At 45.6% G+C, this 12576-nt stretch overlaps 1 protein-coding gene across 5 annotated transcripts in view; it reads right to left on the bottom strand.

Annotated features, from left to right (window-relative positions):
• The window catches only part of LOC118075359 (ephrin type-B receptor 5), a 155198-nt gene that overhangs the window by 16191 nt on the left and 126431 nt on the right, over positions 1–12576 (bottom strand). For all 5 annotated transcript variants that reach the window (XM_060268951.1, XM_035097271.2, XM_035097274.2 and 2 more), the window contains one exon: positions 343–467. In XM_060268951.1, the coding sequence (XP_060124934.1) occupies positions 343–467 (125 nt within the window). The remainder of the gene's footprint in view (positions 1–342; positions 468–12576) is intronic.

Raw genomic sequence — 12576 nt, forward strand, 5'->3', positions numbered from 1 at the left:
CGAATCTCTCAAGGAACCCTAGTACAAAATGATAGCTTTGAAAGTGCGTTGAGAATTTAGTCTGGAGATATGTAACACTCTCTACCATCTTAAGAAGCTTACTGGTGAGAAGTCATGGCCTTCAGTTTTGTTTAAATTTATAGTGCAGGCATGCAGAGGCAAGAGAAAACTTGTAGTGAAACACGAAATCCTGTTCCTAATTTTAACTCAGGTCTCTTTTCACTATCTTATTGTTTCACTTGCCCCTTCTTGCCAGGCTGCAACCATTACTCTCCCTGGCCACAGTGATTTTCAACCTCTCTCACACACAACTGCGAAAACAGTTTCCCCACGTCAACTTACCTTGTCAAAATAACGCAGCTGATAATCCAAGATTATCCCGTTTGGTTGGTCTGGTTGCGGCCAGGACAAAGTGATGCTACTCGTCGTACGACTCACCTGGTGCATCATGGGAACAGCAGATGGGACTACAAGGAGAGAGGGGGAGAGTCAAGATGAGAGAGAGAAATATTAGGGAAGGGGAACAGGAGGAAAAATCTACCTGCTTGCATTTCAAACTTGGTTGCTGTTAACAGTTTGATCACAAACCACGTGAAGATGCAAAACTCATGCCAGTGGCCTGCTTTGCAGGGGCTATTTGTGTTCTGAATCTACTCACTAGTTTGTTTCAATGTTTTTAATTAACAGTTAGCGAGCCAAGGCCCTGTGTATTTTGGATTATGGGCTAAAACAGGCCACAACTTTATTGGTTACAGATGTGAGATGTTTGGCTTAGGCATTGGGTGAATCCAGGCTGTATCTTGACTCCCGCCTGTCTGCAGGTGTCAAACTAAGGATAAAGCACCAGAAGGCGGAGCTCTATGACTGGCATCAAATAGGGGCACCCCGAGGGGTCCCCGTTGGGGTAGCGACATGGCCCTAGCCCATGCCCGGGCTTTGGACAGAATCCATACCCCCGGATCCCTTTAACAGGATACCCTTATTGAGGAGGGGCAGGCAGAGGCTACAACCTCCCCTCCATTAAACAAAGGCTTAAAGGTGAAGGTGAAGGGACCCCTGACCATTAGGTCAAGTCACAGATGACTCTGGGGTTGTGGAACTCATCTCGCTTTACTGGCCGAGGGAGCCGGCGTACAGTTTCCGGGTCATGTGGCCAGCATGACTAAGCCACTTCTGGCGAACCAGAGCAGCACATGGAAATGGCGTTTACCTTCCCGCTGGAGCAGTACCTATTTATCTACTTGCACTTTTGAAATGCTAGGTTGGCAGGAGCAGGGACTGAACAATGGGAGCTCACCCCGTCGTGGGGATTCGAACCGCCAACCTTCTGATCGGCAAGCCCTAGGCTCTGTGGTTTAACCACCGCACAGTGGTTTAAATTACCCGCAGCCACGCCCCCCGCCAGCATGGATTGGCCGGTCGGGGGTGATGCGGCCAGGGCTTCTGCAGAGGGGGCGGCAACCCCCCGCTGCCCGGCCACAACGCCGCCACCCCCGGGAAGGTGAGCAATCTTATTGAAAGACCTCTAAAGTCTACCTATAATTTGTGTATTCCAATGTTTCTCCAAGGAGCTCAGCCTAGCATACCTGACTTGCTCCTCAACCCCACCCGTACCACAACCCTGTTAGGTAGATTAGGCTGAGAGGCAGCAGTGGACGCAGGTTTATTCATGGATTTTTAATGTGCCCTATCCACAACCTTCACCAATTTGCAGTTGAGTAAGTAAATTATGAATGTAATAAATTAACACACAAAATATTTGGGCCCTCTGCCAATATTTCCATGTATCATTTCCTCATGTTTTATATTTACTGTTTTCTGCTATTTGTTCCTGTCTGACTAGCTTTCACACTCCACAGGGGTCTTCCTTCAGACACTGGCTGGTTCTCTCTCCCCCCCCCCCAGGGAGCCTGCGAAACCTAAATGTTTCTGACAGACAGCTCAGAAAGGAAATGATTCAGAGCTGGTGGAAGCCTGAGAAGAGTTGGTTGCTGCATACTGAAGGAGGTGAATGCATTTTAATGACCTGGTCAGACTAGCAGGGGAGAGGGCATGCCAGCATCTGCTAGATGAAATGAACAGAACACTAGATAAATTTTCAGAAACTCTTCTACCCATTAGTGGAAATCTCTCAATTCGGGCCTAATCCAGGCAGGACTTTCTGGTCCTATGTGTTTAGGTCACCAATTATGCAGCTGGGATTTTTTGCAATGCCTTTTGTTTTTGCATTGGCTATCGTTGGAAGCAGAGAAACAAGGTTACTTTCAACTGCTGGCTCCAAACAAGACAAGTTTCCCTGCGATGCTCCTTGCCAGCCTTCCCCAAACCAATGCTTAGTGGGAGAGTCTGGGGATGGTAGCAGAAATACTTAAGAACAAGCATACAGTGGTACCTTGGTTCTCAAACTTAATCTGCTCCGGGAGTCGATTTGACTCCCGAAACTGTTTGAAAGCCAAGGCACAGCTTCTGATCGGCTACAGGATCTTCCTGCACTCAATCGGAAGCCACGGAAGCCGTGATGGACGTTCGGCTTCCGAAAAACGTTTGCAAACCGGAACACTTACTTCCAGGTTTGCGGTGTTTGGGAGTTGATTTGTTCGACAACTAAGCCGTTCGGGAACCAAGGTACCACTGTGCTAAGAAAAAGGCAAATGCAAGAAACCTAAATATAAATACTGGGTGCCACACAGGTCTGAATGCGGACCTACAGCACCAAATGACCAATGCACTACAAAACGCATGTGGATTTGATTTTCATCGTGCCAAACCTCTGCAGTATCCACTACTTGTAGTTAAGAAAGGTTGTACCGGGCATATAAATGCAGAAGGATCACACTCTCAGTCCCTCAGGAGCATCTAACAAACTTTCAGGAACTTATCTGCTATGAAATTACTGCACATGTGCCACAAACACACTGTGCGCATTTCAGAGGGTGATCAGGAAAGCTATGCAGAACTATTTCGAACCATGCACAATGCAAGCCTAGCATACTGGGCCTTGTTGCTGCTCTCTATCGATGCAGAGTTTGCCCTGGACACCCATGCAGGCAAACCTTCTCTCAAGAAAAGATAAACTTTACAAAGAACCACAGGATTCCCTGGAACACAGCTTTAAAAACAACTGATTTACCAGCTCCAATATTTATGGAAATCTCTATATTGATGGAAACTGAAGATGCCCAAGATAGAATCAGGGAAGAAAAAAATAATCCGGTTATATAACCTTCCTGTGTTCTCACTGCGTCTTCCACAAAAATTCTGCCAACGATCAATGGCTGCTGCTGCTTACATGATTTAAAAAAAAGGTTGGACTAACTGGCAAACGAGGGCCAGCGTCGAACCTATGATCACCTGGGCCAATTGGCAAACATCTGGCAAAGCAGTAAAACCTCCTGCTTTCTTCTCAGCACTGAGAAGCACAAAAGGATTGAGGGTAGGGGTCCCCCCCCCTCATATAAAACAAGAGGAAATTATTCTGAGAGAAGCAAATCAAAGAGGCTTTAACCAGCTTAGGCAAGCAGGAACGAGTTTCACATAATGTAAATCAAACAACAGTACGAGGGGAAAGATCACACTGAAATGTTTTAGGTACTCCTTGTTCCTTCTGTTCTTCACAGCCCTTAGTCTTATTAAAAAAATAAACTTACCTGAGACAAACCACTTATTATCCACTTTATCAACTACTTTTATTTTTTACAATGCGATGGCACTTTATAGCACAAGCAAAGGAAACCCAAAAGCTGCCTGATGCGTGTTAAGATGAACATGCATAAATACACATGAACCAGTGTTTCCCAAACTTGGGTCTCCAGTTGCTGTTGGACTACAACTCTCATCATCCCTAGCTAGCAGGACCAGTGGTCATGGATGACGGGAATTGTATCCAAAAACAGCTGGAGATTCAAGTTTGGGAAACACTGACCTAAACAGACTTTAGCTCTTTTCAGTTGTGATATTGAATGAAGGATCCATGGAGGTTTGTGTGCTCTCTCCCCTCAAATCCTCCTGCACATCCTTTTTTTGTGGTAATCCGCAGTTTGCCATTATATCTTAATTAGGAAACCATGGTTGGCATAAACTGTATTTGTCTGTGAAACAGGATTGGAAACCATGAATAAACCAAAGTCTCCTATTCTGTTTCTGTAGACCAGGCATCCCCAAACTGCCTCCAGATGTTTTGGCCTACAACTCCCATGATCCCTAGCTAAGGGGACCAGTGTAGACAAACAAGGGCCTGACCAGTTTGGTTCTAAGAGTAACTATGGTTTGCTGAGGAAGAAAAAATAAGGGTATTGGGAGGGAGGGAGTGGGACAATTCCTATGAAATCAGGGGAGTCCTGCCGAGCTCCCTGGGTGTTAGCTGTTAGATATACAGTATACCAGTTTTCTTAATGCACATCTCAAACATATAACAACTAGAAAGCTCATTCACCTTACAAATGGAGAGGAGTAATCTGGGGAGGGTGTCCTGTTGCTTAACGCTCTCTCACATAAAAAGTTTGCAGCGTGTTGAGCTCAGCTCAGCAGACATGGAGCCTGAAGTCATGTAGTGTAGGATGGTTTGAATATCATTAGTTTAAATCATTCATTTTAATCATCCATTTTATGGTATTTCAAGTTCCAAACCAGAAATAAGATGGTTCTAAGCATTATGAAGCAACTTTGCCTTCGTGTTTTCTGTGTGTGTGCCAGAAGGCAGGTGTGGGAATGACAGTAGGTCGGCCAGTAAAGCTGGCGAGACAGCAGCAGCCGATAAATAGGGAGGGAGGGAAGGCGAGTCCCAAGGAAGGGAAGCAGGAAAAAGCGGTCCTTGCACGATTTTAAAATCAAATCTCTCTAATCCTTTGGAAAGGGATTGCAGTCGAGTGGTACAGTGTTTTCGCTACTGCATTAAGTCAGGAGTTGCAGCAAGATGGACCACCAAAACTCCTTTGCAAAGAATCCTGGGCATCTCCAGGTAGGGTTGGGAATGAGTCTGTCTGAAAATCTTGGAGAGCCACTGCCAGTCCGTGTAGCCAGGTAAGGTAAAGGTAAAGGACCCCTGGACAGTTAGGTCCAGTCAAAGGCGACTATGGGGTTGCGTCGCTCATCTCGCTTTCAGGCCGAGGCATTTGTTCCCAGACAGCTTTCCGGGTCATGTGGCCAGCATGACTAAACCGCTTCTGGTGCAATAGAGGACCGTGACAGAAGCCAGAGCGCATGGAAACACCATTTACCTTCCTGCCGCAGTGGTACCTATTTATCTACTTGGACTGGTGTGCTTTCGAACTGCTAGGTTTGCAGGAGCTGGGACACAGAAATGGGAGCTCACCCTGTCATGGGGATTCAAACCGCCGACTTTTTAATACTAAGCTAATACTAAGCTAGCTAGACCAATCGTCTGGCTCACTGTAAGGTAGCTTCCTATGTCCATGGCTTGCTCCCTCCCCATCCAGGGATGGGATAGTTTCTCCCATTTCTCATTTTCCCACTCATCATTTCTCCACATCAGTTTGTGAAATTTGCAACGAGCAAACAAACAAACTTCTCAGCAGCATTTTAGTGCCGATTTCTTCTAATATACACAACCTTGGTATGCAATTTGCCCAACGTGCACATTTTTGCAAAGCACTTCCCCCCCTTATGTAGCACCTTTTTCAATGCAGTTTGCACAAATAAATGCATTTTATGGCCAACTTGCCCTAGTATATGCATTTGTGCACAAATGACTCGGCTTCACAGCTGCACTGCACAATCTGGAGAAGTTTGCATTTTGGGAGATGACTGAGTTTTGGTTTGCTTGTTGTTTCAGAAAGAGTGAAGGCTGACCTTTAAAAGCGAACGGAACTCAAATGTCTTCGCCATCACTACTCCCCGCAACCAATTTTTAAAACGCATCACTTATAATGGCATTCATGCACCACCTCTAAACATTATGCCAGCACTTAGTACCTGACCATGTATCTGTTTGCTTTCACTACTGTTTAAGCAGTGCACACATTAGGTGAGGAGTTGCAGCAAGATGGACCACCCAAACTCCAGGTCCCGGGTCCAGTCCTTAATTTGGAAAGCCCCCCTAATTGTGAAGAAAGCTCAATGGATATTTCTTTAACACCGCTTAAAAAAACAGAACGTACTTTTAGCGAAAGGGATCAACAACGGGGATGCAAGTGGCACAGGCGGGCAAGGAAATATGACTGTTGCGTGTTTGCATCTGAGCTTTGCCAACAAACTGCTCCAAATGGCTCCCTCTCGAAATAGGCGACACTCCTCTGCTTCTTGATGATTAACTCATTACGAGCACAAAGGCGTCTTAGGGATTATCATGCTAGTGGGTTGGTCTTCTTCCTACCTCACTTGCTCCAGAGGTGTTCTGTCAATCTTGCCCTTACCTTTTATTAATTCAATCACTCGTTGAGTTTGTTTGCAGAGCCCTGATGCCCTGCCTCTCCCAACGGCATGATGCAGCTTACAGCATATTTATAACGAACAAGTTAACTGTTAAAATAATTCATTAAAAACTGCTTAAAATATAGCAGCCCGTTTTCAGAGGTACAATAATATTAATAATAAAAACCCAGCTTAATTAATTACTGGCATGAAAGAAACAGCTAGCAGAAGAGTATTTTTTTTTAAAAAAACAACCCAACACAAAGCACCAGCAGAGTTTCAATTTACCAAGCAAAGGAATCATAGAGTTGGAAGGGACCATGAGGACCATCTATTCCACCCCCCTGCAATGCAGGAATATGCAGCTGTCCCATATGGGGATTGAACCTGCAACCTTGGCATTATCAGCACCATGCTCTAACCAACTGAGCAGAGGAGTTCTGCAGGATGTCCGCAGACAGGGAAAAGGAGGTACCTCTTCTGAACTCATGTTCCAGAGCAGTGCAACAAATTTCAGTACGTCTCTGCACTATGAACAAGTTCAATAAAGCCATCATTCCCAACCCACTAAATGCCTCTAAACTTTGGCATCCGCCTCCCTTTAAAGGACCTTTCTAACAATTCCCTCAATAATTCAACTTTCCCCTTGAAATCCTCTCACACGACCTGGGCCCTGGTGGAAAGAGCTTCCAAACTGCCTCCTTCCCACATCACTGCTGCCACAGGAGTGTGAGAAGGAGCTGTATCAGCTTGTCCTAAGTGATGGTGAAACAAGTTAGCAGGACCACTCATGATTCCACCGGAATGAACGTCAATCGGTAAGCTGGCAATCCACCCATTATAATTTTTTAAATTATACATACAGAATGATCAGCATGTCTTTTCTTGCATGTTGCAACTCCTATCCATACACACCTTTTATTTTGTCCAAGTTGCTGGCATGTGCAAAGGCTTTAGAATCATAGAATTGGAAGGGATCCTGAGAATCAGCTATAGCCCGAATCCCTGCAATGCAGGAACATCCAGCTGTCCCTTATGGGAATCGAACCTTGGTGTTATCAACACCAGGGGCGTCTTGCCTATAGAGGCAAGTGGCGCGGGGAACCAAGTTCGCGCCCAGTTCTGGAGGGCGCCTGGGAAGAGGCGGAGGCTGGACACGGCGCCTCCCGGCATTGGCTCACTGCCCTCATACGCCGCGCCAAAGCAGCGCCGCGCCTGGAGCCTCCACCTGCTGTGGCCACCGAGGCACCGGCGCCAGGGAAGAGGCAGAGGCTGGGTGCGGCACCCTCGCCCGCCGCGCTGAAACAGCGCCGTGCCTGGAGCCTCCGACTCTTCCCTGCCGGAGGAGCCACCCTCCAGATGCTGCCCGCCTCCTCCAGCCCCGCAAAGCTGGGAAAGGGGAGGGCAGGGCGCTGGGGAGGCTTAAGACAGCCCTGGCCTTGAGTCCCGTCTTTCAACTATTTCTCCCACAGATTGGGTGGGGGGAAAGTATGCATTCAGCCACCTCGGCTCGTCTGCTTATCATTTCTGCAAAAAGCCTTCCACGGCATCTTGCGTGGAAGAAGGCACCGCAGAAACCAGAGCCAGCCCTGGGTTCACCCGCCGCTCTGCGAAAGCGCAGGAAAGCAAGGTGCAGTTGCTCGAACGAAGCGCACACGCATGTGTCCCCAAGGCAGCGCATGGCTCCGGCTTTCCGGCTGGGAAGGGGGGGCGCCGGAGGGATCTCTGAACCATGGCGCTAGATAGGCTTAAGACGGCCCTGATCAGCACCATGCTCTAACCCAGTGTTTCCCAACCAGTGTGCCTCCAGATGTTTTGGGACTACAACTCCCATCATCCCTAGCTAGCAAGACCAGTGGTCAGGAATGATGGGAGTTGTAGTCCCAAAACATCTGGAGGCACACTGGTTGGGAAACACTGCTCTAACCAACTAAGCTATCCAGCCTTGGTGGCACAACATGCAAAGATGAATCCTGGTGAACACAAGCACTTGTTCACTTCAGCAATCTGGTCTGGGGCAGGGGGTTGGTGGTAGGGGGAAACCCAAGAGAATGTTGACGAAAGGGACAAGAAGTTTCAACAAACATCATATAAACCAGTTGCAGAATTAATTTTAGAAATTCTCCACACTGTAGCAGAAGAAAGTTGGAAAAAGAACACAGGGCAGAGAGAACCCATGGAACAATAATGGAAGGGGGAGGTATACTCATCCCTATAAATTACTTATCCATGAAACAAAACAGAAAACTAGTTTTATATCTAACAACTAGAAATTTTAGAATAGCAAAATCCACTGACATTACACAGTTAAGAGTGGTGTGCTTCGTACATCCCCCAACCAAGTCTGTGTTGTACCTACGCCATTTGTGCCAAAATAAATAGATATGGGGAACCACGTTTATTGGACCAATATTTGCTTGCGGAAAGTGTATAATAACTTTGCAGTGACACAGAACTCGTTGCTTGGTCATGCCTGACAGCAGCTTGTTTTATGAGTGTAATATTCATATGCATCTGGGTGCAGAAACAAACAGTCTGCACAACACTTCTTACAATTTATCTTACAAGAAAAAATAAAATACCTACCTGGCGTGCCAACTGTGCATTACAGGTTCATTATATTTGAACAATGATGAATGAACAAATATTACTATAAATAAATAATTGTGCATTGAAGAAGAGTGGAAAGAAAGTTGGGTAGGAAAGAAGGGAGTGTGATATGTGGCAGATGAACAGTTATTCTGTGTTCTTCGGTATTTTCTATGTTATATCTTCATTTAAACTAGATATGGGAGACCTAGATATGGAGATAACTAGATATGGGAGATAACTAGATATGGAGGTCCCATCACCTCCTGGCAAATAGAAGGGGAAAAAATGGAGGCAGTGAGAGATTTTACTTTCTTGGGCTCCTTGATCACTGCAGATGGTTACAGCAGTCGCAAAATTAAAAGACGCCTGCTTCTTGGGAGAAAAGCAATGACAAACCTAGACAGCATCTTAAAAAGCAGAGACATCACCTTGCCTACAAAGGTCCGTATAGTTAAAGCTATGGTTTTCCCAGTAGTGATGTATGGAAGTGAGAGCTGGACCATAAAGAAGGCTGATCGCCGAAGAATTGTTGCTTTTGAATTATGGTGCTGGAGGAGACTCTTGAGAGTCCCATGGACTGCAAGAAGATCAAATCTTTCCATTCTTAAGGAAATCAGCCCTGAGTGCTCCCTGGAAGGACAGATCCTGAAGCTGAGGCTCCAATACTTTGGCCACCTCATGAGAAGAGAAGAATCCTTGGAAAAGACCCTGATGTTGGGAAAGATTGAGGGCACTAGGAGAAGGGGACGACAGAGGATGAGATGGTTGGACAGTGTTCTTGAAGCTACGAACATGAGTTTGACCAAACTGTGGGAGGCAGTGGAAGACAGGAGTGCCTGGCGTGCTCTGGTCCATGGGGTCACGAAGAGTCGGACATGACTAAACGACTAAACAAATGGGAGACCTGCGGCCTCTTTGGATACGTTCGTAGAATCACAGAAGTGTTGTTGGACTACAACTCTCATGATGTAGTTCATGTGAATGAAAAGCGGCATAAAAATATAATGAATGAATTAAATTAAATGAATCCCTTCCAATTCTACAATTCTATGAATCACCCCTGACTATTCACCATGCTGGCTGGGGCTCACAGGTTCGCACCCCTCGTTTAAATACTCAAGGAATAAATTCTGGATCTGCTCGATATTTTCTACTTCTCTCCCCCCCCCCACCGCCCCCATATAACATTCAGAGTCTGGTTCAATAAGAGAGAAGGCAGCACTATTTTGTACATCTGCAACAGCAGCTGTAATGGCTGAATTGAAATTACTCATAGCAGTGCTGGAAAATGCTTTGCTTTTCTGGCCATTTTCCAACGCTCCTTGCAACCATTTCTGCTCATTCATTTGCCTTGCTCTCACTCTCCTTCCATGACATCAGTCCATAGCCAACTCTAATTGGCTACGTCGTGCTGTCACGACATCCTATCACAAGCAGCCAAATAGCGAGTGAGAGCAACCCACGTTGAGCTCAGCTGCCAACGGCTATTACTATGCCGCCGATACTGTTGCTGTCTCCTAACAAAAGGCTCACACAAAACCCTTGCTGGATGAAAGTCAAATGGGAAATAACTAAAACTGTGTTATAGGATTACACAGGATGCAAGGCTATTGCAAGTAGGCTGAATGAAGCTACAAGCTTTTAGTAATAACTTTGGGGACGGGCAGGATTCCAACTGTGTAAGACTGAATAAAAGTCCCCAACAGAACAAATATTAAAAGGTGAAAATATGGAGAAGGAGGACCACTTACAGCCCACAGAAACTAGGAGGGCAAGCAAGAAGATTACCCGTTCTCTTTGAGAGATCCAAAGATTACCTCAACGTTTCCAAACCCTATGTAATTTGGTGCAATCGTAAAGAAAATACAAACGATAATAAATCCCTCTCTCCACTCGAGACTTTGTCCCCAGCTGCAAATGCCTAGCCCTCCCCGCAACTGCATAAGAGCAGAAGTATCAGGAAGTAAGGGGGTTATAGCAGATTTAACATAAATCCTGCCCACTGTGCCAGTTCCTGGATTGCATGGGGAGAGATCAAGAGCCCAGGAAGCCAATTCATCAGTGAGCTGGCCTGAAGAGAAGACCTGTCTGCGGGGAAGAATAGGAGCAGCCAGCTGTAGCGTTAGAGGCCAGTAGCTGGTTCTGGAGAGAGAGGTTATTTTTACCTGACTACTGAGTGTGATGGGAGTTACCCCAGAGGAGCAGCACTGAACTGAAGTTCTTCACTTTGGGAGTTTTAATCCCACAAAAAAAACCAAACCAACCTGAAATGTTAAATCAGGCTTCCTCAACCTCGGCCCTCCAGATGTTTTGAGACTACAAGTCCCATCATCCCTGACCACTGGTCCTGCTAGCTAGGAATTATGGGAGTTGTAGGCCAAAAACATCTGGAGGGCAGAGGTTGAGGAAGCCTGTGTTAAAGAATGGAAATGCATATTATCTTTCTTTCTTTTTTTAAAAAAAAGTTATCATTCAGTTAATCATTTCTATAACATTGAATTGAATTCTTGATATGTGGACCGATCCAGTGTTGTGTAGTGATCAACGCTGGATTACGACCTGGGAGACCAGGGTTCAAAACCCCACTCAGCCATGAAGCTCACTGGGTGACCTTGTGGCCAGTCACTGTCTCTCAGACTAATGTCCCCCACAGGGTTGTTGTATGTATACCAGCTTGAACTTTGAGCTCCTTGGAGGATAAGTGGACTATAAATGTAATAAAGTTCTGTTTATTGTCTTGCTTTTAATACTGCAAGTTACTTTGAGCCATATTTTTTCTGTGTGTAAAAGCGGTGTATATAAACATTATTAATAATAATACTACAGTAACAATATTTTAAAAATACATATATGCTAAAAAGGCAGACGACAGCGTAACCTGAATCAAACATTGCTGAGTCATGCATCCTTCTGCTCTGGCCTGCACTATGTTCATCTATGCTGGTGGCATACAACGGACAGTTGCCCATATCGAACACAACTGCCTCTCTTGGTCTTTCTGATACTGAAACAAAAGCTCGTGCAAACAGCATCCCTAGTCCAAAATGTTAAGCAGTTAATAGTTCTATACATCCTGTCTCCAGGACTACCACACACTGTAGGAACCCAGGTGAAAAGCCACAGGTAACAAGTCCATTCACTGTGACATCCCTGATTGGATGGAATCTTCTCTTTGACTAATCCAGGAAGAAGCAACAGCATAGTGGTGTTTTTTTGGGGGGGGGGGGAATCCATGTAATCCAGAGGAAAGAACTGCACTGAATATATTTTTTTAAAAAAACCTAACAAGAAATAAACAAGTTAGAAGCTAAGTGGTTGGCAGGGTATGGCTCCATCAAAATTACCAGTTTCTATTCAGTCTTGGTGCCATCACTAAATGAACATCCCTAGAGCACCATGTGCTCCTTGAAAGAGATACAATAATGTGGCACATTACCATACTTTCCCATATATTAGACAATGGTTTTTTCCTAAACAAATTTAGTAAAAAATGGGGGGAGTCTTATACACGGTCAGTGCATATAGGTGACGTGGAGTTTGTATCTTCCGCTAGCTGGAGATTGTCAGTGGCTCTAGTGTGTGAGGAACTGGTGGCTGTGACAAGGGCTGGTGTTG

This window comes from Zootoca vivipara, chromosome 16 (genome assembly GCF_963506605.1).
Source record: "Zootoca vivipara chromosome 16, rZooViv1.1, whole genome shotgun sequence".
NCBI classification, from domain to species: domain Eukaryota; kingdom Metazoa; phylum Chordata; class Lepidosauria; order Squamata; family Lacertidae; genus Zootoca; species Zootoca vivipara.